At 49.5% G+C, this 25,606-nt stretch overlaps 1 protein-coding gene across 1 annotated transcript in view; it reads left to right on the forward strand.

Moving 5' to 3' along the window:
• The window catches only part of Xxylt1 (xyloside xylosyltransferase 1), a 145,481-nt gene that overhangs the window by 17,113 nt on the left and 102,762 nt on the right, over positions 1–25,606 (forward strand). The window contains exon 2 of the mRNA XM_028894051.2: positions 15,042–15,189. Coding sequence (XP_028749884.1) covers positions 15,042–15,189 — 148 coding nt within the window. The remainder of the gene's footprint in view (positions 1–15,041; positions 15,190–25,606) is intronic.

Genomic DNA, 25,606 nt, shown 5'->3' on the forward strand with positions numbered 1-25,606 from the left:
TTGAGGGGGTCGTGGAGAGCAGGGAAGACTTGGAACCAAGCGGCATGTTCAGTGTGCCTGAGGGGCGGCCCTCAGAGGCCACTTCGTGAGGCTGGGAAGATGAAGCCTTAGCTGTCGTGGAGCCCCCAGGATATGGAGATTCCGGTACTGTGGGACATCTGCTAAGGAGAGCTGCAGCCTGGAGTGGCACCGACTGAGCCTGGGGACTGTGCGCTGGTGACGGAGCTGGAGGGGAGGGGCCAAGCCCTCTGGGGGAACCAGTTATGTTTACAGTCCCCGACGCTGGACTGGGAACGGCAGGGTTTCCTATTTGCAGTGCCCCAGCAGCGCCTCCGTCCTCCCTGTTCCTCACCGTGCCGGTGATGTGATTTGAAGTGCCTGTCACTTTGATTTCCCCGGGTGATGGAGCAGAACCCGGAATTGTAGCAAAAACAAACCCTTTCTCTCCCACGTTGTTTTTTGTCGGGGTGTTTCATCACAGCAGCGGAAACGGAAGCAGGGCTTCTCCAGTTCAGACACCGCCCGCCCGCCCTCCTGCATGCCTGTTCCCCTAGGGGTTGTTCTGATGCCGATGCTGCCTCTGCTCTGTCTGTCTGTCTGCCACACTAGTGAGAAGCAGAGGTGGGGAGACCTGGGGGGAGGAATCACCTTGGTTTCTCTCCCCCTCCTATGTGGACTCCTGTAGGAGTGGTATGTACTTGCTGAGGACTCTGGTGTTGGCACACGTGGACTTGGTTCAGCTTCTGACTGTCCCTCATCCCTCCTGGAGGCAATCAATAGTTATTCTCCTCCTATGAATGGCTTCCTTGGCTACACAAGGGACACATTGATTGAGTAAACAAATGTGTGAAAAGGACCTGTCTTGCCCAGCACTCAGTAGGTGTTTGCCGGGGCCCATAGGCAAGGCTGTCCTGTCTCCTGAGAGGTCTCTGGTCTGCGTCCTGTTCTGGGGGAGCTCTGCTCGTCCCTGGCATATGCCATCACATGGCTTTGCTCTTCACATTGCTCGTTGCTTTCCCTCATGGGTTGAGATCTTACAGTAGGTCCCAGACCTAAGCCTGGCTGTGTGGTTTGCCTGCATGGATGCCCAGTCCCCTGTCACGTGCATAGCAGCCCCGTGCCACGTCCTTTAGACGTCAGTGTGAGGCTGTGTGATGTTCCTTGTTGTAAGGTTTACCTAACAAATGGCGGTGTGCAGTGGGGCTTTGTTGTCACTGCTGCCGTGTGTGCCACAGCCAGAGCCCGGGGTCCCCGTCATCTACTAGGGCATGCTGGTGGGGTGCTTGTTGAGAGTTCATGGGGAGTCCTCTGGGTAACACACTGTCCACCCCGTGGCCCATCTCTGATGGTGCTTCCTGGCTAGAGCTTGTCTTTGGACTCGGGGACGTCCTGGAGAATACTGTCTTCCTCTACCTGTCACAGCTGAAAACTCAGCCTGGCTGGGACCTTTGGGCCTCAGCAAAGTATGACTAGTGAAGCGTGGACCTAATTAGTCTTATTAAATAAAAAACCCGGAGTCACATATCGAGGGTGAAAGCAGAGCAGCAGCCATCAGAAGCTTTTTACCTCTACAAATCCTTAGACTGAAGGGGGTGCTGAGATCATGTCTCCACCCGCCTAGTGTGGGACTAAAGGTGTGCACCACCACCTCCTGGCTCTGTTTCTCTTTTAGACTGATCAGTCACGTGTAGCCCAGGGTGACCTTGAACTCCTGATCTTCCTGCTTTCTCCTCCCAAGTACTGGGATTAAAGATGTGTGTCACCACTGCCTGGTCTCTGTGGTTAACTCTATGGTGGCTAGCTCTACCTTCTGATCTTCAGGCAAGCTTTATTTGTTAGATTGCAAACAAAATGTACAACAGGATAGCCAAAAGGTGAGTTAAATTTGGTGAGCAGTCATTGCCAAGGACCTAAAGATATTTGTAGGTTGGTTCTGTCTACTCTTTTGTCCTCCAGGCTCACGGAGAATCTTGACTTTGACAGAAGTACCAGCAGTGGAAGTCATTCACTCTCAGGGCTCTCAGAGCTGGAAGACCTCTAAGAACAAATGCAAAACAAAATGGTTTCTTTTGTCGAAGTTGGAAGCTCTGCCTTGAGTGTTGGGAAGGGAATCGGAAGTTGCTGTTTAACCTCCTGGTTTCTACAGCGGTTGGCATCTAGTCCTCTTGTGTGACACGTGCAGCATCTGGACCTGATTTATGAAACTCCTGAGGGATTTGTTAGAGCCCGGAACTATGAGAGAACAGTTCACTGGCCCATGAGAACGTTCTGCTCTGATGGCTTGGCCTCAGACCTCAGGGTGAGAGAGGGTTGTGAGAATCCATGAGAAGGTGCAGAGAGAGGCAGTGGACCCTGGAGAGCCTTCTTGACCTGCCCCGCAGAGGGTATGAAGCTGGACGTTCTGTTCTTGTAGACCATCTTCATTCTCCCGGGTGCCCCTCAGCCCTGTCCCTTGCTGATGTAATTTGGATGTGGTGGGGGACTTTAATCTCAGCTTGTTTCACTTCCAGGACCTGTATGCTATGGTGTAGGCTATGGTGTTTCTGATCATGTTGTCTTGTTTCATCCTTATTGTTCATGGAGTATGTTGTCATCTTTATTTTATAAGCTGTCCTGTGAGTTTCTGACTTTTTGAGACAGGATATCAAGATATATTAGGCTTTAAATGAGGATGTCTCCCATAGGCCCAATACATATAGGCGTTCACAGCTCACAGTTTGGTCATTGACCCATCACTGAGGATAGAAGCCCCAGCCAGGCGGAGTTCAGCTGTGACGCGGGGGGGGGATGGGGGAAATGATGCTCTCAAACATGTTTCCAGATGCTGACATGTCCTCATTCAGAAGAAAAACACAGCCATAGGTAAATCCCACCTCTTCCAGCCTCTCCTTGAGGGTATCCCATCCCAGATGAGAAGTTGGGTGCTTTGTAGAATTTATTTTTACTTTCATTTTCATCTCACATATATGTATACATGATATATACTTATTATGTGTGCTGGTCAGGGTTTTTTTTTTTTTGTCAACTTGACACAAGTTAGAGTTATTTGGGAAAAGGGAATTTCAGTAGAGATAATGCCTATCCGATTGGTCTGTAGGCGAGTCAGTGGGGGCATTTTCTTGATTAAATTGATGTGGAAGTGTAACTGGAAGTTTTCTTGTGTCCCACCTGGGCCCTGTGGTTGGGACAAATCTCTCCCACCTACAACTCGCAGCCGCTTGGTCCCAAATAGACACACACAGGCTCATATTAATTTTAACTGCTTGGCCATTAGCTCAGTCTTACTATTGACTAGCCCTTACACTTAAACTCAGCCCATTTCTGTTAATCTATATGTCGCCACATGTTCTGTGGCTTTACCTTGTGCCATTACATGCTGTTCCCTAGACAGCAGGCTGGAGTCTTCTGACTCAGACTTCTTCCCAGAATTCTCCTTGTCTGCTTATCCCACCTATATTTCCTGCCTGGCTACTGGCCAATTAGCATTTTCTTTATCAACCAATCAGAGCAATACATTCAGCATACAGAGTGATATCACCCATCATTTCCCCTTTTCTTCCTATTTAAAAGGAAGGTTTTAACTTCAACATAGTAAAATTACATATAATAGAACAGTGATCAAGCAAGAATTACAGTTACAATATCTAGTCTATTTGTATTTTGTAAAATTAAAGAAAATACTCTATCCTATATTTGTAAGTCTAAAGTTTGATGTCTAATTTATCTTTTATCATAACCAAGGAAAATTATAACTATCTAGTCTTCAACTACATCAAAGACCTCAGAAGGATATAATATTACCTAAGTAAACAGGAAGAGCATTGTGAGCAACTTCCAAAAATCTAGAATGACAGAGACAACTGACTGCCTGGACAGTCACCCAAAGCTCTTCTGCAATGTTGGGGCATCCATTCTTCAGCCTACAGGCCTAGAATCTCTCAGTTACTTCTCTCAGTGTCCTATAGAATGTCTGGCAGTTTCCTCTGCTAAGCAGGAACCTGAAGGACCATTTTGCCTTGCAAAGTTCAGTGGTCACCTTCCTATGGGTCCTACATGTCTAGTTTATACAACATATCATCAAGCAGTCAACTCGGGGGGCCCCTTTTTTGCCCAGTGGCTAACTTTTGCCACAAAAAAAAGCAAACTCTATAATGAGTTTCTTCAGTGCCCATTATCTTCTCTGAAGTAGATTGGTGCTGCCAGGAGCAGACATGTTTCAATGTCCAGAAAGTCAAAGTTCTTAAAACATTTTAAATGGCATATTCTGTAGGTCTTTGAAGTGTTTGAAGATTACCCACCTAATTGAATTATATCTATGTATACCTAGAAAACTTAACATGACTGTAAGTTTGACTATCATAGAAGACTAATTATTAATATGTATTTCTTAATTATTCATTACAATTTCAAATGAGCAGTACAAACATAATACCTTAAGCAAGAGTAAAAATACATATAGTATAACAAAATTAACTTTAAATTTGCATCAGTAAATTAAAATCTATACCACTGTAAAACGTTTTAAGCAAGTTGCTCTTTAAAATTGGTTCAACAATCCACTCTTTTATCCTATCATATCTATATCCTATATTTCCATATCATATCCCCCTTTCTTCTTTTAGAATGATATTGACTATGACCAATAACAATTTGTGGGCTGGAGTGATGGCTCAGAGGTTAAGAACACTGGCTGTTTTTCCAGAGGTCCTGAGTTCAATTCCCAGCAACCACATGGTGGCTCACAACCATCTGTAATGGGATCTGGTGCCCTCTTCTGGCATGCAGGCAGAACACTGTATACATAATAAATAAATCTTAAAAAAAAAAAAACAATTTGTAACCAACAACCTAAACAAAGACAAGCATCCATAATCCATTTTTTTGGAATGTGGGCATAGTTTTCTAGGCTAATAGAGGGCGCTGGATTCCTATGGGGATCCTGAGAAAATTAAGAATTATGGTCAAGTCTTTTTTTTTTTGTTTTTGTTTTTGTTTTTCGAGACAGGGTTTCTCTGTGTAGCTTTGTGCCTTTTCCTGGAACTCACAGGGTAGTCCAGGCTGGCCTCGAACTCACAGAGATCCGCCTGGCTCTGCCTCCCGAGTGCTGGGATTAAAGGCGTGCGCCACCACCGCCCGGCTATGGTCAAGTCTTGACTGGAGTAGTCTGAACCAGTTGCCTTGAAACCATTCTGGGTGTTGGATCATCTGGGCCATGGTGTCATCGGAGACCTTTCAGAGTGTTTTGGCTAGTCAAACCATATTAGTCTGGAAGCAATCCACAGGTTCTCATCTTCTGTGGAAACAAAAACAGAACCTCTTTTCCAAAGCAACATGTCCTTAGACATAGATTTTGAAATCAAGATATTTTTAAAATATACATATTGATTTAATTCAGCAGCTTTTACAATCAAATATCTTTCTGCAGTTAAAAATCCCAAAGACAACACAATCCAGATCCTCTGTGTATTATCCATCTTTTTACGTGGCTTATTTTTATTCTATCTTTACTATCTCTTTAAAGACTTTATTTTTTTTAATTATTTCTTTATGTAACTGTTTATATTCATTTTCTTCTCTCTTCCAAGCCTGTGTACATTTTTACACACACTGCAAACCATTTAAAATCTTGTTCCATCTGAATCTGCCTTTATTGTGAATCTGTTGCTTTAAACTGCAGCATTACTAGGACTGAAATGGCAGCTTTGGCTGCTGGCTTCGCCCACCTCAGCTTCCCAACATGGTGGAACTACATTTACTGCCAGCTCTGGGAATCAGGCTCACCACCAACTATGGGAAGCAGTGGGTCTATGCTTCCATCTAGCAGCGTGTAGCCCAGAAACCTTTTTTTTTTTTTTTTTTTCTGTACTAGCAAAAGCTAAATCTGTCACTGATGCAATGCACTGTGTGGCTTGGAGATGCCACTGTATACTGCAGTGGAAATCTGCCATGCTTCATTCAAGCCCACACACCATTGTGAACCTGTCATACTGTCTGAATCCAGAGGGTTGAGGTGGTGGTGTTACATTGTTGGCCTCCCCTTTAAGGTGTGATCTGTGATCCCTCCCCTTTAAGGTGTGATCTGTGATCCCTCCCCTTTAAGGTGTGAGCTGTGAACCCTCCCCTTTAAGGTGTGATCTGTGATCCCTCCCCTTTAAGGTGTGATCTGTGAACCCTCCCCTTTAAGGTGTGAGCTGTGAACCCTCCCCTTTAAGGTGTGATCTGTGATCCCTCCCTTTAAGGTGTGAGCTGTGAACCCTCCCCTTTAAGGTGTGAGCTGTGAACCCTCCCCTTTAAGGTTGTGAGCTGTGAACCCTCCCCTTTGAGGTGTGAGCTGTGAACCCTTTTGCTTTGTGTCTCCATAGCTTGTAAATTTATGATCTCACCCAGTTACTGGCTCATCCTTGTCACATAGGATGTCCTAGAGTGAATACATGGTGTGGAACTTCTTGCCTCCCTGAAAAAAATATAAAACTCAGATATTTTCCTTTTGTAGAGAATTTTCCTGAAGACTCTTCTCCTGGTCTGCCTGTGCCATCCTGCCCAACACGACTGTCACGTGATTGCCATCCCTCTTAATCAAGTTCCCTTTTAGATTTTAAGGGAAAACCTTCCTTTCCTTTAAGGTCCCATCATATCGTCTCTGATCGAATGGACTGCCTTTTTTTTTTTTTTAATACTCTCCCATCTGAAGGCCTGATGATGGCTTCTCTGATCACAAGGCTCTCTCCTGGTGAAGCTCATATCTGAAGAGTAACTTCATGCCAGCTTCCTTCCTGAACCGACCACCGAAGTCTGACCACACCAACAATGGCTGGTGTGACACACCGTGTCCATGTCACCCCCTTTGATCTTGCCATTACATTAGCCACAGGCTGCTAGGAAGGAGCCTTCAGAGCCCAGCCGGCCTGGGTGGGGACCTGGCTTGACAGAGGCAGTGATCTAGGGCTCCCCGCGACCTGCCGTCTCCTCCCTGAACCACAGAGCGCCTGTGCTCAGCTAACTGGACTGCTTTCCCAAAGCCTGAGGGATGTGCTCAGAGGCCAGCGGCATTGGCCAGTGCAGATTTATAGTGACAGAGGAAAGCTTGGGGCTGCAGCCAGCCCTGGAGACAAGGGGATGGATGCTGCTCTTCTTGATCGGTGTGCAACCGCATCCATTTTCCTGCTCTCAACAACGTAACAGCCAGTATTGACTGGGGGCTTTGTGTGCCAGGCACTGACAAGGAGCCTGGTTTCTCGGTGAAGGGAAGAGGTAGACAGACAGATGGACAGACAGACAGAGTGTCCTGACCTAGTGGAGCATACAGTCTGTGGCGAACGAAGATTTAAAGCGACTAAAGCTTTCCACACTGTTACCTGAGAGAAGTGACGTAGGGTTAGGTTTCATTTCACGACTGTTGGACAGAAAGCAGATGAATAAGCTGTCCAGCATGCAGGCAGCTCAGGAAGAGATCTGGAAGGTCAGCAGGGTAGGAAGGGTCAGGAGTACCGAGCCCTGAGGGCTCCCTTGGCAGGCAGAGGAGCCCCACTGAGAGGTGGTATTGGGCAGAGGGCAGGATCTGAGCTTGCAGCTAGGTACAGGGTGCTGGCACTGGTCAGCAGCCTATACCTGCTCCTCACATGCAGTGGTTTCTGGGCCTTCTTGGCACTGTGGCCATTGACTCTGGATGCTTTAGTGTTTGACGGTTACCTCCCTGCAGCATGATTTCTAGAGTTGCGTTTGTCTGTGTGTGGCGCCAGGCAGAGAGGCTCCGCTGCCACCTTCCTTCTCAAGGTGACTGGGGTCTCTGTACCAGGATCATGTGGGGTGGTATATGAGTGAGTGCCCCAGCCTCATCCCAGATCCTGATTCGACTCTCTGCGGTCAGTGCACATGGTTTCTAAGCTAGCCAGGCCCCTGGGGAGAGCCCGTGCCCACTGAAGCTGAAGACTCTTCAGGGCAGCACTCGGAGCCGTCAGCTTTGTTGGTTCCCTGGTGGTGGTTTGACTTTCAGTTACCCATCATCCCCGAGACCCATCTCTTTTTGGGTTATATTTCTCCTTGCCCTTGTCAAAAAAGGGGGGGCGGGTTCTGAGTGTGGGGATAAAACCTGCTAAAAGGTTGGGACTCTCCCAGGACTTCCTGGGAATGGCCGATGGTGCAGAAGTACGAGGAGAAACGGGTGCGGGGGCAGACAGGTGTGTGTCCTGACTGGACACACGCCGTGAGGGCCGGGACAGGGCTCGCACTCCTGAACTGCGAGGGAGGGAAGCAGGCCCTGAGAACAGCTCTTTGAGATGCCTTTAGAAATGAGATGAGTGGGCTCTGAGTCTCTCCAGCCGCCTGCGCCTCTGTCAGGCCGAGTTACGTCCATGGAGGAAATCTTGCAGAAGTGGTAAAAGTCACATGGGTGTGTGTGTGTGTGTGTGTGCGTGTGTGTGTGTGTGTGTGTGTGTGTGTGTGTGTGACGGTGTGCTTCCTCTCTTTTCTCGTAAAATCTCTTCACTGTTACCTTCTCCATTTACAGCTAACAGAGGCAGGCCTTGGTTCTCTCCTCCCAGGGGCCTTTGTGTCCGAAGTTAAAGTTATTGGAGAGGGCTGCATATAGCTGTGCGTGACGGACGGTGTTGGGGGACTCGTTAGAGAGTAAAGACGGGAGGTCAGGGATCTTCTGCTCTCTCCAGCTGTCACTCACACAGCCGTCGCTCCCTGGGCCAGGAAGACACACCTCTGATGGGGTTTTAGAAATAACCTCTAAGAACCAGGCCCAGGCACCCTGAAGCAGCTCACGGGTCGGATATAAGATTTACCAGACAGCATCCTGACCGGTAGGCGGGACTAGAACAGAGCTGCCATTTTCTTGGGTTTTCCGGGCGCACTTCCTGCGTGGCCGCTGTTGTGTCTTGGGGTGTCAGGGTGTCTCTCCTGTCTGGACTCAGGGTTTCTGCCCGTTCCTTTGCTCATTCTTCCCCACAGTGTCAGCAGATTCTCAGCATTTACCGAGCCCCCGCGTACGTGATGTGCTTTGCTGACCGGAGCACGCACAGCAGGGAACAGCAGACAGACAGGGTCCCCTTCACAGTCCCTGTAGCCTGGCCGGGAGCGGCGGGGCGGGAATAAATGACTGAACGTGTAAAAAAATGGACGTGTCAGGTGGCGATAGGTGTTCTGGAGAAAACGAGGCTGCTAGTTCTGTGGCCAGAGCAGATTGTGTGCATGTGATGCGAAAATGTGTGTGGTGCGTCTGTATTATTGGGGTGCAGGCTCTTAGCTACATTTTGTGGTGAAGAAGAGATCTTAGCATCATATACTTTGATACCTAAATGAAAAGATCCAAAGGAGATGGCCTGCAAAGACTCTGAGGTATGTAGGTGCTTGCTCTGTCTGTGGGACTGGAGGAGTTTGTTAGCACAGTTTTCTTCCCACGTAGAAATAAGCCAATCAATGAGGTGTATTTTTTCTTCAGAAAATCATTTTTCCTCCAGCTCTTGTTGGAATCGACTACTGAGCTCTCGAAGATTAGTCATGCATTTGGGGAACTGGCTAGCCCTGGGTGGTGGGTATTGGGGGGACACCAGCCTGTGTTGGGGCCCCCTTCCCCTACCCACAACCCTCAGGGGGAGTCATTCTGTTGTGCTATTCTCCCATTTGTCCTGAAGAGTGTCCCGGAGGATAATGGGGACCTGCCCTCCCCGTCCCATCTCCCGTCTCCCCCCCGCCCCCAACATAACCATCTTCACCAGAAACAGTTGTGACTGCTTGCGGGTGACCCTCAAGGCAGGCCTTATAAGAGGAGACCGTGGGGAGAGCCACTGGACTCTTGCCGAGACTCAGCCGCTCGCTGGCATCCCCCCCGCCCCAGCTGTAGGTAAATTTGCCCCGGTTGCTCATGGTTTGGGAAAGTGTTAGTCCATTTAGTGTGGAAGGCTGGCTGAAAGGGGGCTCCATTCACGCAGCTGTGGGAAGTCTTCGCACTAGCTCTGGGAGACGCGGCTGCTTTGGGGTCACCCAGGCTCCTTTAAGTAGGTACTCACCGTGTCCCGTCAGGAGGCACAGTGAATGCCTGGCTCAGCAAGCTGGGCTTGGGCGGATCTTCACTTTGGTCTATTGTGGGTGCCCTGCCTGGGGTGAGTAGGCGCTCACATCTCTTCAGGAAAGGTTAACGGTCAGAGGGAAAGCAGCTTCTCTTTGGGAATGTGTCCAGTGCCTGTCACCAGGAAAGACCTACCTGTCTGCTTCATGTCATCCCAGGTGGCCTTCTGGGAAAGGGAAGGCCGTCAGCAGGGACAGGCCGGGAGGAAGATTATTTCCCACTGTGGAGTCCATATCCCATAGTGGCTTTTCCTGATCCATTAAGACTCCTTTAGGACAGTGTTTAATGTACCTGGGGTGGGGTTGATTCTCTCTGTCTCTCTCTGTCTCGCACGCGCGCGCGTGTGTGTGTGTGTGTGTGTGTGTGTGTGTGTGTGTGTGTGTGTGAGGAGAGAGAGAGAGAGAGAGAGAGAGAGAGAGACAGACAGACAGACAGACAGACAGACAGACATGGGCATATGCACACATGTGTGTGGAGGCCTAGGGTTGGTGTCAGCAATCCTCGTCAGTCAGCTCACCTTACTTTTAGACAGGGTTTCTCACTGAACCTAGACTCACTGATTTGACTGAACTGATGGTCCCAGGGAGCCCCCTTCGTTCAGCAGTACAGCTCTGGGCTGGCCTGGCCCAGGGAAGCTCAGTGGGTAGGCTGAGCGTACAGGATGGGATCTGTCACTTCCTCCAGCCTGTCTAGGACACTGAAGGGCCGGGGAGCTGCGGTTCCTGCCTACGGGGTCTTGGGTCTGGTTTCTGGAGATTCTTGCATGAAAAAGCGTTCTAGCCGTGCTGAAAAGCGGCGGTGACGTCATCTGTGCTTACCAAGCACCGCTTTGGGCCTTATCAGAGGCCGGGGGAGCGTCTGCCAGGACTCCTGTTCTCTGGACATGTTAGCGTGGTGGAGTATTTTGCCAGGGTAGTCAAGCGCCTAGAGCATTCTGCCATTGACTCCAGGACTGTGATTTACTAATGATGCCTCCGTCTCTTGAGTCTCTGGAAGAACTGACTCCACATCACCGGAGAGATTCCAGACCAGATTGGGACCTGTGACATGGTAATGTTGTGGGATTGTGTTAGCTAGTTTTGTTAACTTAACACAAACCCAGACAGACCTGGGAAAAAGGACTCTCCACTGAGGAGCACCTCCATCCTGTGGACCGGTGGGCATGTCTGCGGGAGCATTTTCATGGTTGCTAGTTGATAGGGAGGGCCTGGCCCACTGTGAAATGTGCATGTGAGTCTGGGCTGTGAGAATGTAGCTGAGCAGCCCATGGCTAGCAAGCCAGAACGGAGCTTTCGTCTGTGGCTGCTGTTTCAAGCTCCTGTCCTGAGTTCCTGCTCGGCATCTATCCCTTGATGGTGGGCTGTGACCTGTAAGAGGAAATGAACCCTTTCCTCCCCGAGTCGCTTTGGTCACGTGCTCCTCACTGCTACAAGGTGCAGACTAGGGCAGTGTTGTTTGCTTGTCCCCGTGGGTGGCCGGTTCTGGTGATGGCAGGTCTAGCTGCTGCTGCAGCATCCTCCCCATGCTGGATGTGAACCCTCTGGACAGTGGCGACATGCTCGTCATTCCCGAGGGGGATGGTTGCTGTCACTGCACCAGGCTCGGTTGTGGTATCATTGCTCTTCTCCTAGCTTGTAGATGACCTCCTCCCATGCTGCCTCTGGCTGACTGGCCCTGCCGTCTGCCCGCTCCTCTGGCAGCCTCAGGGTTTCCTGGAAACCACGTCTTCCTGTGCCCAGGGCCAGCTCATTACCTACCTCCTTGGCTCGAGCCGAGTCTGGCTCCCAGTGGGTTTGTCATTCAATAAATGAGTTTTCCTCTTTTGAGCTAAGGGCTTGGGATGCTTTAGGTCCTCAGGGAGTGTTTCCAGGAGCTGTGGCCCGGCTCCTCTGGCCCTCTGTGCCAGTGAGAGTGTCTGCTCCTGCCTGGCACAGGATCAGCTGTGGCCGGCTGTGCTGGCTTTCAAGGCTGGAAGTGATAAGAATGTGATTTTCTTATGTGGTAGAGTGAGGCCAGACACCCCCTGCCCCGGAAAGCCATCCTTTCTGGTCGTTTTCCTAGAGCCCCTTACGGTCACAGTGTTTTCTTTATACATATTTCATTTTGAACAACAAGCTCTTGGAGGACTCTTAGTCTGAGAATTCTTTGTCTTTACTGAATTTAGATTTGTGTCTCTTAACGTAATTCATTAAAGATAAAAGGAGGCAAAGGGACTTAACACAGATTAGTCATTAACCCGGTAGATAGATGGACGACTGAGTAGTTATTGGTGTGAGATATTGTTAGGAACAAACCCTTGAAGTATCACCGAGAAGAGGAAATTCGTGAGCGGCCACGGTGTCTGATATGGCTGGCTAGAAAGCCGCCTGCCTGGCTGCTGTGCGCGTGGTAAGTCACGGGCAGGGCCACTTCCAGCAGCTTCTTCAGGAGCTCAGACTGGGCTCCGTCCTGCACACCAGAAGTGGTACACTCTGGGGACTCTCCCGGTCAGTGTCCCCGCATTGCTGTTGAGTCATGTGACGGACTTGAGGGAGAAACTTTTAGGCTGAGTGTGGGTAATGTTCTGTAATTAATAGGGTTTGAAGTTTTCAGATGTGTATGTGTAAATAAAGTGACACAAGTTGCCAGTGGTGACCCGACGTTTGTCGTCTGCCGCGTCCCTGTGAACCACAGGCTTGCATTGGCAGAAGCTGCGTTCTGACCCTCGCTGGCTGACCCACCGCCTTCAGTAGCCAGCACGTGACACCCCCGGTCCCCTAGGCTCTGTGGCAGTTTTTCCTTAGCGCTTGAGGTGGGGCTTTGCAGCCCTCAGCCGGGCACGGGGGCCTGCACTGGACCGACCGGGTGCTCCATGGTGTCCAGGCTTGATGCTGTCTGGGGAGGTCACAGTCTGCAGACCCACGTCCTACCCGGGAGACGGGGCGTTTTGATTCACAGTTGGTGTCTGTGGCTAGCTTCCTGCTGTATGAGAATATCCATGGAATATATTCATTTTCCTTTAAGTAGATTTATTATCTGAAATATTCATTGGAGCAGGTTAAGCAGTACAGCTCTTGGAACAAATGTACTGCGTCCAGTATGTCCTTATAAATCTATTAATGCCGATGGGATACAGTCGTTGCCTTGGAAGCTTCGGTGATAGGAGGCTGGTGGAGGGTAAATGGACTGCCACAGCTCTTTGCCTCTCTGCACTTGGCTGTGGCTGAGGCAGGCCCTGCCCACATCCCGTGTATATTCCCCTAACACACACACACACACACACACACACGCACACACCACACACACACACACACACACACACACACACACACACACACACGCCTGTTCCCGTTCCTTTTCCTCTTTGGTGAATGTGGAGCTGTCTGCTTCTTGAGAGCCCTCTTTCAGTATCTTGCCCGACTCAGCCCCCAGTGATGGCTTGGAGGTGTAGGGAGGGTATGCCGGGAAAGCTGCCCATGACTGATGGATAGCTGATCTGTGGGGAGAGATTCAGGGGACTGGGCACAGGCTGGGACAGGCTGGGAGGCTGAGGGGTGAGAGCAGCTGAGCAGCCCTGAGTGGGGGGCTTGGTAAATGTTGCCATCCTGTGTCACCCACGAAGAGCCTGAGGCTCTTGCCCCGAGGGTGGTTCCTCCAGGGGGCAAGCTTGTGTCAGCGGCCTGGCCTGAATGTGGCCAGCTGTTAGAGGGCAAGAAACACTCAGAGCCAGTGAAGCCCCATGTGAAATGGGGTGCAGGAGGAGCCTGGAGCATCACGGGAGGCGAGAAAGCTGGGAGGAGACTGGGAGAGGGAGTTCCACACACGGGGTGGGGGTGGGGGCAGAAGAGCAATGGAGGTTTATAAGGACACAGGTCATAAAGGGGCGACTGACGGGTGGGTGAGGGTGGTGGATCAGTTTTGCTCAGTCGTGAGGGGTGGGGGGGGGCGGTTAAGAGCTGCCGCCGTTGCAGGCCTTGCTGGGGATTTGGTCCCGAGGCAAGGGAGCTTTGGAGGTTTTGAAGCTAAGAAGAGAGATACAAATCTGTGTAACTGGAACATGACCGAGGTGCAACAGGGGATGTTCTGAGGGATGAAGTCGACCATGCAGGGAAGCCACAGGGCAGCAGCGCCAGAGGCTGCAGAGAGGTGTGGGAGAGAGATGTAATATGGGATTAGAGCTGAGAAATAGCAAGAGCTGGCCTAGCTGAGAGGCCAGAGAAAAAGAATGGCCGGAAAAGGAATCAAGGAAAACATCACCTTGGAAGGAAAACATCAAGAAATCTTAACAAAGCTTTTACAGTCCGCTGCAGGATTTAGAGTTGAACGGATCCGACTTTAGGGAGCAAAAAGATGTGATGAACTAAACTGGGTTTCTTGCTGGTCTGAGGCAGGGTCCTGTTCTGTAGCACAGGCTGGCCTTGAACTCTTAGGAGTGAGCTGTCATCCTGGCTGAACTAAGCTCAGTCATGTTTTAAAAGTTGAAAGAGACTGAGCACAGAAGTAAACCTGAACTGAAGGAATACAGTTTAGAGGGAGTAAGAAATCTTAGAATTCTAGACAAAAGCAGAACCACTCGGGGGAACCAGCGATGCAGGGCTGGGCGCATGACCAGAGGCGCCGAAAGCTGGGCATGTGGTGACATGGGAAACCTGGGCAGAGCCTTGGGCAGTGGGGACGGGAAATAGGCATTGAGTCAGTGCTTTGAGAGTGTCTCAGTGCCCTCTCCTGACCTGTCTCCTGATGGCGTGACCACTATCCACACCCGGGAGCTGGGCCCGCCCGCCCCCCTGCCTCCCCTGTCCTGTCCCTGTCCTATCATAGCCAGCCCCTGAGCTGCCTGGACCCCCCTTGTCATTGCCCTCCCCCACCCCCTTAGCTCCTCAGAGATCTTGGCTCCACCCTGTGTCTGCCTCCTGGGCTCAGGTGTGTTCTGATGTCTAGAACTCAGCCGATTGGCTAACTCTTGGGGTTTTCCTGCTCCCCGCTCCAGGTCATCTTCCATGATGTTGCTGTGCTGACAGACAAGCTCTTCCCCATCGTGGAGGCCATGCAGAAGCACTTCAGTGCTGGCTCGGGGACCTACTACAGCGATTCCATCTTCTTCCTCTCGGTTGCCATGCACCAGATCATGCCCAAAGGTAACCTGGACTGCCGGGCACTGGCCCTGGGGTGGCAGGACCCTGTATGCACTTCTGGGCTCACTATGGCTGGTGCCCTGTTTGTGAGGAAGGCAGCGGCTCAGGGCCCTCCTTAGAGCCAGGTGCAGCTCTGTCCACTTGCTAGATCTCCTAGTCCTGTGGGTGACACATAAACCCAGACGCTGTCGTCTACCCACAGCTCATACAGTCACTCAGGTGGACCTGTGATTGACACATAAATTCAGACACTGTCGTCTACCCACAGCTCATACAGTCACTCAGGTGGACCTGTGATTGACACATAAATTCAGACGCTGTCGTCTACCCACAGCTCATACAGTCACTCAGGTGTCCTGTGATTGACACATAAATTCAGACACTGTCGTCTACAGCTCATCAGTCACTCAGTGTCCTGTGATTGACACATAACACCACAGTCGTTACAATACAGTCACTCAGGTGTCCTGTGATTGACACATAAACCCAGACACTGTCGTCCACCTATAGCTCATACAGTCACTCAGGTGTCCTGTGATTGACACATAGACCCAGACACTGTCGTCTACCTACAGCTCATACAGTCACTCAGGTGGACCTGTGATTGACACATAAACCCAGACACTGTCGTCCACCTATAGCTCATAGAGTCACTCAAGTGGCAGAGCTAGAGTTTGAAGTCATTCCATCTAATTTCGAGTCCTGCCTCTCCAGATAGCTTTGTCCCTTCCGGCGACCCATGTGAGAGCTCTCTGGGAATGCCCGGGGCAGGTGTAGCTCCTGTTCCCTTAGAGTCCAAGACTGGGTGCTGGCCGCTGCTCTGCCGCCAGCCGTGGACATGACTTTGGCTAAGGGACTTGGTGTTGCTAGGTCTGTTTCCCCACCTGTGACATGAGGGCCTGAACCGGTCAGGGCGCTGCTTCAGCCTACCCTCTCAGATGCCGGGCCTGTAGGGACGCTCCACTGTGGGTCATTCTCTCCCCACGCCCCCTCTTGATGTGACCCTGGTTTACTCCGAGAAGCTGTCCATCTCTAGACCACCGTCTGCCGTGGGCTAGACTTTGGAGTAAGCGTCTGTCTGATCACAGGGTTCTGTGGCTGGGCAGGTGTGCAACAGGCACCTCGATGGGCCGGAAGTGCCTGGCCAGTGTGTCGTCCTGCAGCTGTGACTGGCTGTGACAACAGAGGACGTCAGGTCAGGAGGAAGCATGCTCTCCTTGCTGAGTCCCCTCCCTCTGTCCACCAGCAGGGCCCTGCGCTCTAGGTCATTTTGTGTTTCGGGGTACCCAGTGTGGGGGAAAATGCAGCTCCTTTGGTTTTCAGGGAAGGGAAGGTGCCTGTTGCCCCAGCTCCTCAGCTACGTGGGAAGGCAGGCGGGCAGTGAACCCCAGAGGACACTGCTAGTGTCCCTTCCCCTGGCTTTTCAAAGGAGACAGGCAGAGAGGAGTGCTAAGCCCCGCCCCCAGCTCTGCCGAGGGTCTTGTCTACTGCAGAAAGCTGTGGCCGAGGCTTTGCTAGAAACCTGGTGTGGGACGTAGGCCATCTGAGCTCTCCACGGCAGCTCAGGACCTGCAGGCACCTGCAGGAAGTGGAAGGAGCTCTTTGAGCCCAAATTTCTTTAGCCAAATGTTAGCGCGCTTCCAGAGATTTCTTCTTGCATATATATGCCCAAGATCTCCTTTTAGGAAGAGTCACTGGATGTGACCAAGTCTCTGGTCAGAAAGCCAGTGAGCAGTGCTGAGACTCCTGCGGTGTCCGGGTCGTGTTCTGCCAGGAAGTTGACTGCTGCAAGAAAGGGGGCCATGTTGCCACGGTCTGGGCCAGCTGAGCAGGTTGTCTGGAGTCCCTGTGATGTCTGAAGGGATGCTGTTTTCAGACGTCGAGAACGCTGTCCTAGGTCGGTTCTTTATTGCTGTTCTTTGTGTTTCTGTGTTCATCATAGACTTTACTGCTGTGCCCTGGCTCATGGCTTTGTTCCTGTGTGACTGCTGTGTTCCTACCATTGTGGTTGTTTAGTGTATTTCTGGGGAAGGTGAGAAGGGGTGTGTGGGGCCTGGGAGGCAGGGGTTAGCCTGTGCTCCCAGAGCCATGTGTTTGGACTTGGTGATCGGAGTTCCCGAGACGCCAGCTAAGTCTCTGTGAACTGTCCGCCTACCTGTTGGTTTGTAGCGTAAAGGTCCCCCGCATACCTAGAGAACTGAAAAATATGTGCGTTTTCCCCTTGGGCTGGCCTAACGAGGTCCTCGTGTGTACTAGGCAAGTGCTCTACCACTTGTGTTACACCTTTCTCTTCTCTTCCAATTGGAAAGTAAGATTCACTTATAAAATAGCTGAGAAGGATAAGAAAATAGAAAAAGGTTTGTTTTTATACCACATGGTATCAGCATGGCTAATTCCTGCTATTTTCTAGTATTTCCCTGAGACAGCATTTTAAAGATTTGGGCGAAGATTTGTGGTTAGATTGGGGGTTAGATTTGTGTTCAGGGCCTCTGAGTCTTCTGGATGTGTCCAGATGGAAACTGAGCTTTAGTTCAGCTAGAGCACAAGCAGGCGATGGGTCAGCAAAGCCGTCGGTGGTCACCTCCCCAGGCCGTGTGTAATTTCAGTCTTTGCAGGCTTCTCCGGTGGCTCTGTAACCAGCTGAGGCTTGGTCCACTGTGTACTTCCCTGTCCTGCTGGCCCACCGCTTACTGCTGGCTTTTTCATATTATAAATCAGAATGTGGCAGACGTCCACATGCAGAAGGTGATCTTCTCTCCTTAGGACGGTTTCCACAAGGCTGATGTCTTCCCAAGGACGGGATGTCTAAGCCAAAGGCGATCCTTCCAAAGGCGGGTGTGTCAGCCCCCAGGTGTGTCAGCCCCCAGTGCCCCAGGTGTGCGGCTCGGCAGCTGTGCGGACTCCAGTCAGCCGTCTCCCACTTGACGGAAGAAACCTCCAGCCTGCGTTCTACCTCGTCGACCTGCACAGTCCCAGGAAGCTCCTGGGTCCTGCCCTCACCCCCTCCTCTGCTGTCACCCTCCAGAACAGCCTGGCAGGGACAGGGCTGGGGAGGCAGGCCCAGGTTCCATGCATCACTGTCCCCTGGAAGCAGTGTCAGGAAATCCACATCTGCAGAGTGGTAGGTGCCCCAGGAAAAAAGGGAGGATAGGCCAGGTGTGGCAGGCTGGCTTTGAATTTTCTCAGCCCTTGGTTTTCTGTTGCTTGCTCACGGGCTCACATGTGGCTAGCTGGCCCGTCCTGCTGCTCACACTTGCTGTCCCTCCGTGGACCTGTGGCCACTCTCCGCTCCTCGCTCATCCTCAGGGCTTTGCTCTCTTTCTGCCCATGGTGTTACTTTTGTCACCGTTGAAAGCATCTTATGCAATAACAGATAAAATCTGTGCCTAGCTGGAGCTGCAGGGAGTGAAGGGACAGCCCCTGTGGGCTCACTAGTGTCCCTGTCCCATGTGACCCGGCTCCAGGGAGCCGTCAGCTTGGCATAGTGACGTACCAGGGAAAGCAGCTCTTGCAGGCTGAGCTCGGATGTGTGATTTGTGGACTAGCAAGGTTCCCCTGGGCAGGGCAGGTGCATACCTGACAGTGAGAGCCTCTGTATGATCCCCAGGAACCCTTCCTGGTCTAACATGTCCCCTTGGGAGGCACTCCTGTCCTGGGGCAGCCACTGTCACTTGCCTTTGCCAAGGGGGTGCTGCTTGGTCGCCGAGGTCTTGCCAGACGGCTGCCTGGGCTCAGGTTGAGCGGGGGCAAGTGGCGTGGTGTAGCAGCCAGGGCGGATGGCACGAAGAGCTGCCGGTTCTGGGGGTTTCAGAAGAGAATGAGCGAGGCATTCTGCAGGAAGGCTTCGTGGAGTAGGTGGCACTTGAGGTGAACCTTGTAGGGTGTTTTTTTACCTCATGGTAGTGATAGCGGGTTGGGAAGGCTAGGGGTTGTTTGGGAAATGTGCGTACTGTCTATGTCGAAGAAAGCATCAGGCTGCCTGCTGGACAGTAGCGAGGTTGGGGAGGAGACCTGGGAGGGTGGTGAAGGACTGGCTGGCTGTGAGGGGCTTGGCCCTGGGTGAAGGAGAGAGCCTTTACAGCATTCTTGATAAGGAGGGTTCCAAATGGCTTTGTGCATCAGGAAAGCTGACCCTTCCTCAAGGTACAGATGGTGGCATCTAGTTACACACCTTTCTGTGTGTCTGTGGCTGGGCACTGTGGGACCTGGCGAGACCCAGTGGGGCCTGTCTGGCCTCAGCAGCCGACCTGCTAGAGAGTGTATACACATGGGTGCATGGCTTCTTTGTGAGCACCTGTGTATGCATGGAGAAGGAGGCAAGCAGCCCTGAACCCTGACAGCTCCAGTATGTAGTCTCTGTTGCCACAGATCCCAGGCTTGGAGCACTTTTGCACTGTCTGCCTTGGGAACGTTTATACACTTTTTTTTTTCCCCAGACAAGGTCTTATTCTCTGTAGACCAAGCTGACTTTGAACTCAGAGAGATCTGATTGCCTCTGCCTCCTGAGTGCTGGGATTAAAGGTGTGTGCCAATGCTTCCAGCCTCACTTGTAGAATTTAAGTGCTCTGTACTAGTCAGGGTCTCTAGAGGAACAGAACTTACAGAATGAAAATATATATAATATATAATAAATAATATGGGATTTATCAGAATGATTTACAGGCTGAGGTCCAGCTAGTACAACAATGGCTGTCTACCAATGGAAGGTTCCAGAACCCAATAGTTGTTCAGTTCATGAGGCTGGATGGCCCAGTTGGTCTTCAGTGTACACTGGAATCCTGAAGAAGTAGGCTCTAATGCCAGTGAGGGAATGGACTTGCCAGCGAGAGTGACAGGAAACAGGCAAAGAGAGGGCGAGCTTCCCTCTTCCTGTCGTTTATACAGGCTGACAGCAGAAGTGTGGCCCTCTAAAGGGGTCTCCCGACCTCAGAGATCTGGGATTGTTGTGCCCAGATCTCAGGGACCCCAAAAGACACCACAGAGACTGAATCCCATATGTAAAAGCAAAGAGCCTTTATTTCAAGCTCTGAGCTTGGACTCCCTGTCAGATGCAGCCGTGAGAGCAGAGAGCCCCAAGCTGAGGCAGGATGGGGTTTTTATCATAGCAGTGGTTGGGGTGAGGGGATTTCCAGGGTTCAGGACGCTGATTGGCTGACATGTTTGGAATGTCAGGTATTTCCCCTTAGATGCAGGCCCCTCTGGGTGGGATCAGCTCATGGCTTTTCTTGGATCTGGGTGTTGCCTGCTGCAGTGTCCCTTAGAGTCATCGGGGTGTGATCTCTGGGCCTTTCTGCTCCTTGGGGTGCCTGACACGGATCCCCATTAGCCACTCCAGCTTTTCTGTTCCCTCCTTGTGACCCCTCTCTCCTCCGGTCCCTCTCTGCCTCTGTCCCTGGTCTCCTGATCCATTTTGCCTCATGGGAGTGTGTTAAACTGCTCTCCCCCGGGTGGTGAGCACTTCTGTCTGGCTGTGCTGGGCCTCTTGGCAGTAACCTATGTGGAATATAGTTTGCTCTATTTTCTTTTCTTTTTGGAGATCTCTCTCTCTCTCTCTCTCTCTCTCCTCTCCCCTCCCTCTCTCTCTCTCTCTCTCCTGTCCAAATGGAAGCTCCACTGGGAACAACCCAGATATAGAGTAGGCATCCAGTATTTATTTGCCAACTAAGTTATAAAATAAATAAACTTCCATTAGGTGTACATTGTGAATTACTTGGTTATGGTACCAACCCATTGCCTTGACTGTCTTCTGAGCCCTTGTAGATTCATCTGGATATGCTGGCAGCCAATGCAGATTCTGGGCGGCTCTTGCAGGTGGGGAACAGCCAGAGTTTGAATTTCTCAGAAAACCATTCCATGAGACCCCACTAGAGGACACACCCTGGACTCTGGGTTCTGGTGGAGCTGGGGAGCCCCCGACTGCCAGTATTAAGCATGGCGTGAGGGAGGACATTCTCATATGGAAGACAGCAAAGGAAAAAACAGACACTGGGCACTAGCCTAAGTGAAAACATGTGTGTCCTGAACAAAGGTTGTGAACATGTGTCCACTGATTCCAGGGAAGGCTGTTTCTGGCAGCTGCTCTGGAGCAAATTAGGGCATTTGGTGCCACTTACTCTGATGGGGGACAGCTGAGCAGATTTTTCATAAATACTAAAAATAGTAATGTGGTTCAGACCTCTTCTTATTAATTTAAGGCTGGAAGCTGATTCTCAGCTGATGGAAACCATGGCCATGTTGGCTGAATAGTGGCATCTTGCCTTTAGTTACTCCATAGGCTTCTATGTTTGAATTTTTCAAGGTTCCAGCTGGCTTGTATTAGTGCCTCGAGGTTAACCAGCTTGTGTTGTGTGCAAGGTACTGAGGCCAGTGTTGGCTGTCCTTGGGGTGGGGAAGGGGAGAACCTAAGTGAGGGGTGGTTACAGCAAGTGCTCACAGGAATTGCCTCTGCCTTGTCTGCACTTTGGAGGAAGCTAGGGACGAATTGACCGGACACTGTCAGTTCAGTCAGTAGTCTGAGGGAGAGCTTTGAGGGGGGTGGGGTGGGGAGGGGCAGGTGTCAGGCTTTGAAGGCTGGGGTCAAGGCTGAGAGATGGTAGAGCAGGCCTTTGAGGGCTTGGTGCTGGATGGGCAGCCTGGGCTTCAGCCCAGATGGCATCTGGTGCCTCTTCAAATTGTAAGAAACCTCAAAAAATAATCTTTTCTAGTACATACTATAAAACTTGTGTTTAGGACAAGGAGTTAAGATATTTTTATCTCCCCCATCTTATAAGATCTGCAGATGTGTTTATCCTCCCCACCCAGGAATTCAGTGGTCCAGGGCATCCCCTTTCCCATCCCACTTCATGTCTGACGTGCTGGTTCTTCTTAGACCACCCAACTGATTGTGAGGTCAGACCCAGCCAATGTGGAAGAGGCGGCCACCCCCTTCCTTGGAATGCAAACCACTTGGTTTGTAAAATCATGTCCTGCCTCCATGTGCTTGCTCTTCAGGCACACCATCCTAAAGAAGAGTGGAGTCTGTGTGTCCAGACGCTTCAGTTGGGGTGGTGATCTTTCTCTGTGATCCCAAACTTACTTCTGACAAGACAGTGTTGAGCTCCAATCTGCCCGGTGTGGTCACCACATACCACTGGAATTGTTTGCTCTATATTTTCTCTTTGTCTCTGTACAGTTTGGATGTCTGGGTCTCTAAAGAGAATATAGGCAGAGTTTTCTGTGTCCTGGCAGCTGTTTCCAAATAACCGCACAGTAACTTACTAATTATAAATGCTTGGCTGATAGCTTCTGCTTGTTACTAACTAGCTCTTACAACTTAAACTAACCCGTAATTTTTTTTTTATCTATCTTCTGCCATGTGGCGGTACCTTCTATCAGCACAGCATGTCCATCTCTTCCTTGCCTGGTGTCTCCTGGTGACTCCTCAGACTCTGCCCTTCTTCTCCCAGTATTTTCTCTGCCCTGGAAATCCTGCCTAGCTATTGGCTAATCAGCTTTTTATTAACAATGAGAGCAATACATTTTTACAGTGTACCTGAAGGCCACAGCATTTCTCCCTTTTTGTCTAAATAAAAAAGGAAGGTTTTAACTTTAACATAGTAAAATTATATACTACAAAACCAATTATCAAGTAAGAATTACAGTTACAGTATCTAGTCTGCAGGAGGCCATGGGAGTATACAGCAGGTGACAACTAGTATTTAACAGATCAACCCACCAGACCCACCTGATGGGGAGCTCTACCTGGCAAGGCCATGGAGTCACTGACTATAAATGACTGGTTGTTTCTGTCTGTAAATTTTCTCATGTGCCACTTCATTTTTTTCCCTAATAACAGCTATGGGTATTTTCTCTACTGCTTGTGTGTTTATCACAAGAATATATTCCATCTTTGGGCACACATACTTCTGTGGATGGTCAGGAAGATGATTTCTGCTTAAGCTGTATAATTCTAATAATATTAGAATATTTTTCATAATTGTTACAGGAAAGTAATAGTATTTTCAGTCACAAAGACAGCTAATTTTAGACTTCAGAACATATTCAAAGCAAACTGGTTGCCCCTGGAGACGATTACAGAAGGATAAATTCCCAGGTGTTGTTTATCACTGATTCAAGGTCAGGCTTGATGCAACTTTGGTAGACAAAACTCCCTGCAGTAATTGACTTTTTGCATATAGTCCCAGCCTCAGTTTATGTTACAGGCTCAAAGTTCAGCCAACTGTTTATTTTCTGTCTGGGAACCCTCACCAACTTAGAGCTATGTGCACAGCCAAGTGTTACTCACTGACCAGTCAATGTGACCTATCTAGCCTGAGAGAAACTGTGACTTATGTGTTATAAGAATGTGTCAGACCCTAAAAATGTAACATGTAATTCGTTCAAAGTTGGGCAGAGAGAAGAAGAGGTGTGGGAGTGTGCGTGCGTGTGCATGTGTGTGTGTGTGTGCATGAGAGCTGCTGTGAAAAGAGCTATACAGTGTGAGTGTATATTAGAGTGTGTGTGAGTGTGCAGAAGGAGTAATGTGAGAGTGAATGGATGAGTAAAGAGTGAATAAATGATGTAATAACATGTGAAGGAATGTAGCAGAGCAGAGAGAAGAGATGTGTCTAGAAGAGAAGTAGAGCTATGTAAAAAAGAGATGTATCTGCAAAGAGGTATGTAGCTGTGTGGAGAATATGTGTGGAATGTAACTTGATGGTATGGAGAATGTAACAAGGTGGAATGTATCTAGGAGAGAGAGAGATTTTCAGAGAATGAGACTTTTTAAGATGAAGTAAAAGAGAAAGTTAGTATCAGAAAGTGTGTATGTTTCCTTATTTACCCCTCAGATAGAAAAAGTATAGCCCTTGACCCATTTGTGGGTTTTTTTTTTTTTTACATACCCTGGAGGTGGCCTTGGAGCAGGCTCTACAAAGGCCATCAATACCAGTCCATTTGTATTTGGCAAATTTAGAGAAAATACTCTATTATTTATCTTGTCTTTGTGAGTCTAAAGTTTTATACCTAATTTATCTTTTTATCGTAACTAAGGAAAACTTTCAGTTTAATTATTTAGTCTTTAATTCCCTCAAAGACCCCAGAAAGGTGAGATGTTACCTAACAACAGGGACATCTGGCTGCCTGGACAGTCACCCAAGGTTCTTCTGTAATGTTGGGACATCCAATTTTGGCCTACTATATCAGACAGATGTTTTTTAAGAAACAGAATTTTTGAAGGACTGTCCTACCTTGTCTTGGCAAAGTTTGGCAGTCACTTTCCTTCGCATCCTGATGGTCCAGTTTGGACAGTATAGTGTCAGCAATTGAGGCAAGGGCAGTTTCTTTGCCCAGATGACTGGCTTTTGCCATAAACATAGCAAACTCCATATGGAGTTTCTTCGATGCCCATCATCTTCTTTGAAGTGAATTGGTGCTGCCAGGAGCAGACATGTCTCACTGTCAAGAAAAGTCTCAGGTTATTAAACATATTAAATGACATATTCTGTAGGTCTTTGAAGTGTTTGAAGACCATCTTTCTATCTAAATATATCTGTGTATGATCTTGAAAAACATATCTAACATGACTGTAAGTTTGATTGTTATAAAAAGTTTGACTATTATAGATGACTGTTAACTATTTCTTAATTATACGTTATATTTTTAAATGAGCTGTATAAGCACAGTACCCCAAACGAGGGTAGAAACATACATGCAGTATAACAAAATTAACTTTAAATTTGTGTCAATAAACCAAAATCTATACCAATGTAAAAATTTTTTTTTTTTTTTTTTTTTTTTTTTTTTTAATTTTTTTTTTTTTTTGAGTATTGTAGAGCTGTCAATCACAAAGATTCACCTCTCCTCCATGCTGGATTAAGCGCGTTCACCCCCCCAATGTAAAATATTTTGAGGTTAATAGTTGTTTTTTGGATTAAAGTAGATCAATAATCTACCCCCTCCCCACACACACACACACACCATCCCTATGTCAGGAGAGTGTTGTACAGTATGGAACCTCAGCTCCTCTTGTCCGGCCCATTTGTCCTTCAGTCTTGTTTCTTCCTGCCCTCCCACATTCATCGTGGTCTCTATCCTTTTAAGGTAGCTTCTTAAGACGTAGTAACCTGTACACTTTGCTGTTCCACTTTCCAGGCTGGCTCATCCTTTTCTTTTGGCCTGGTCCCCTCCTGTCTGCCACACCCACCTCTTGACCATGTCTCTGCCTGCCTGCCTGCCTAGTACCTTCCAGAACAGAGCCCCTGGGAGGCATGTTAGCCCTGAGAGGTAAAGAAATGTCTTTGCTACGGCACTGAGTTGGGGAGTTAGGCATGACACTGATGGTAAGTGAGGGCACAGTGAAGTCACCAAACTGGACCGCTCCCTGGGTGGAAAGAGTAGTTTATTGGGGACCAAACTGCCCGGGCTGTTCTCTCTCAGGGGA

This window comes from Peromyscus leucopus, chromosome 12 (genome assembly GCF_004664715.2).
Source record: "Peromyscus leucopus breed LL Stock chromosome 12, UCI_PerLeu_2.1, whole genome shotgun sequence".
Taxonomy (NCBI): Eukaryota; Metazoa; Chordata; class Mammalia; order Rodentia; family Cricetidae; genus Peromyscus; species Peromyscus leucopus.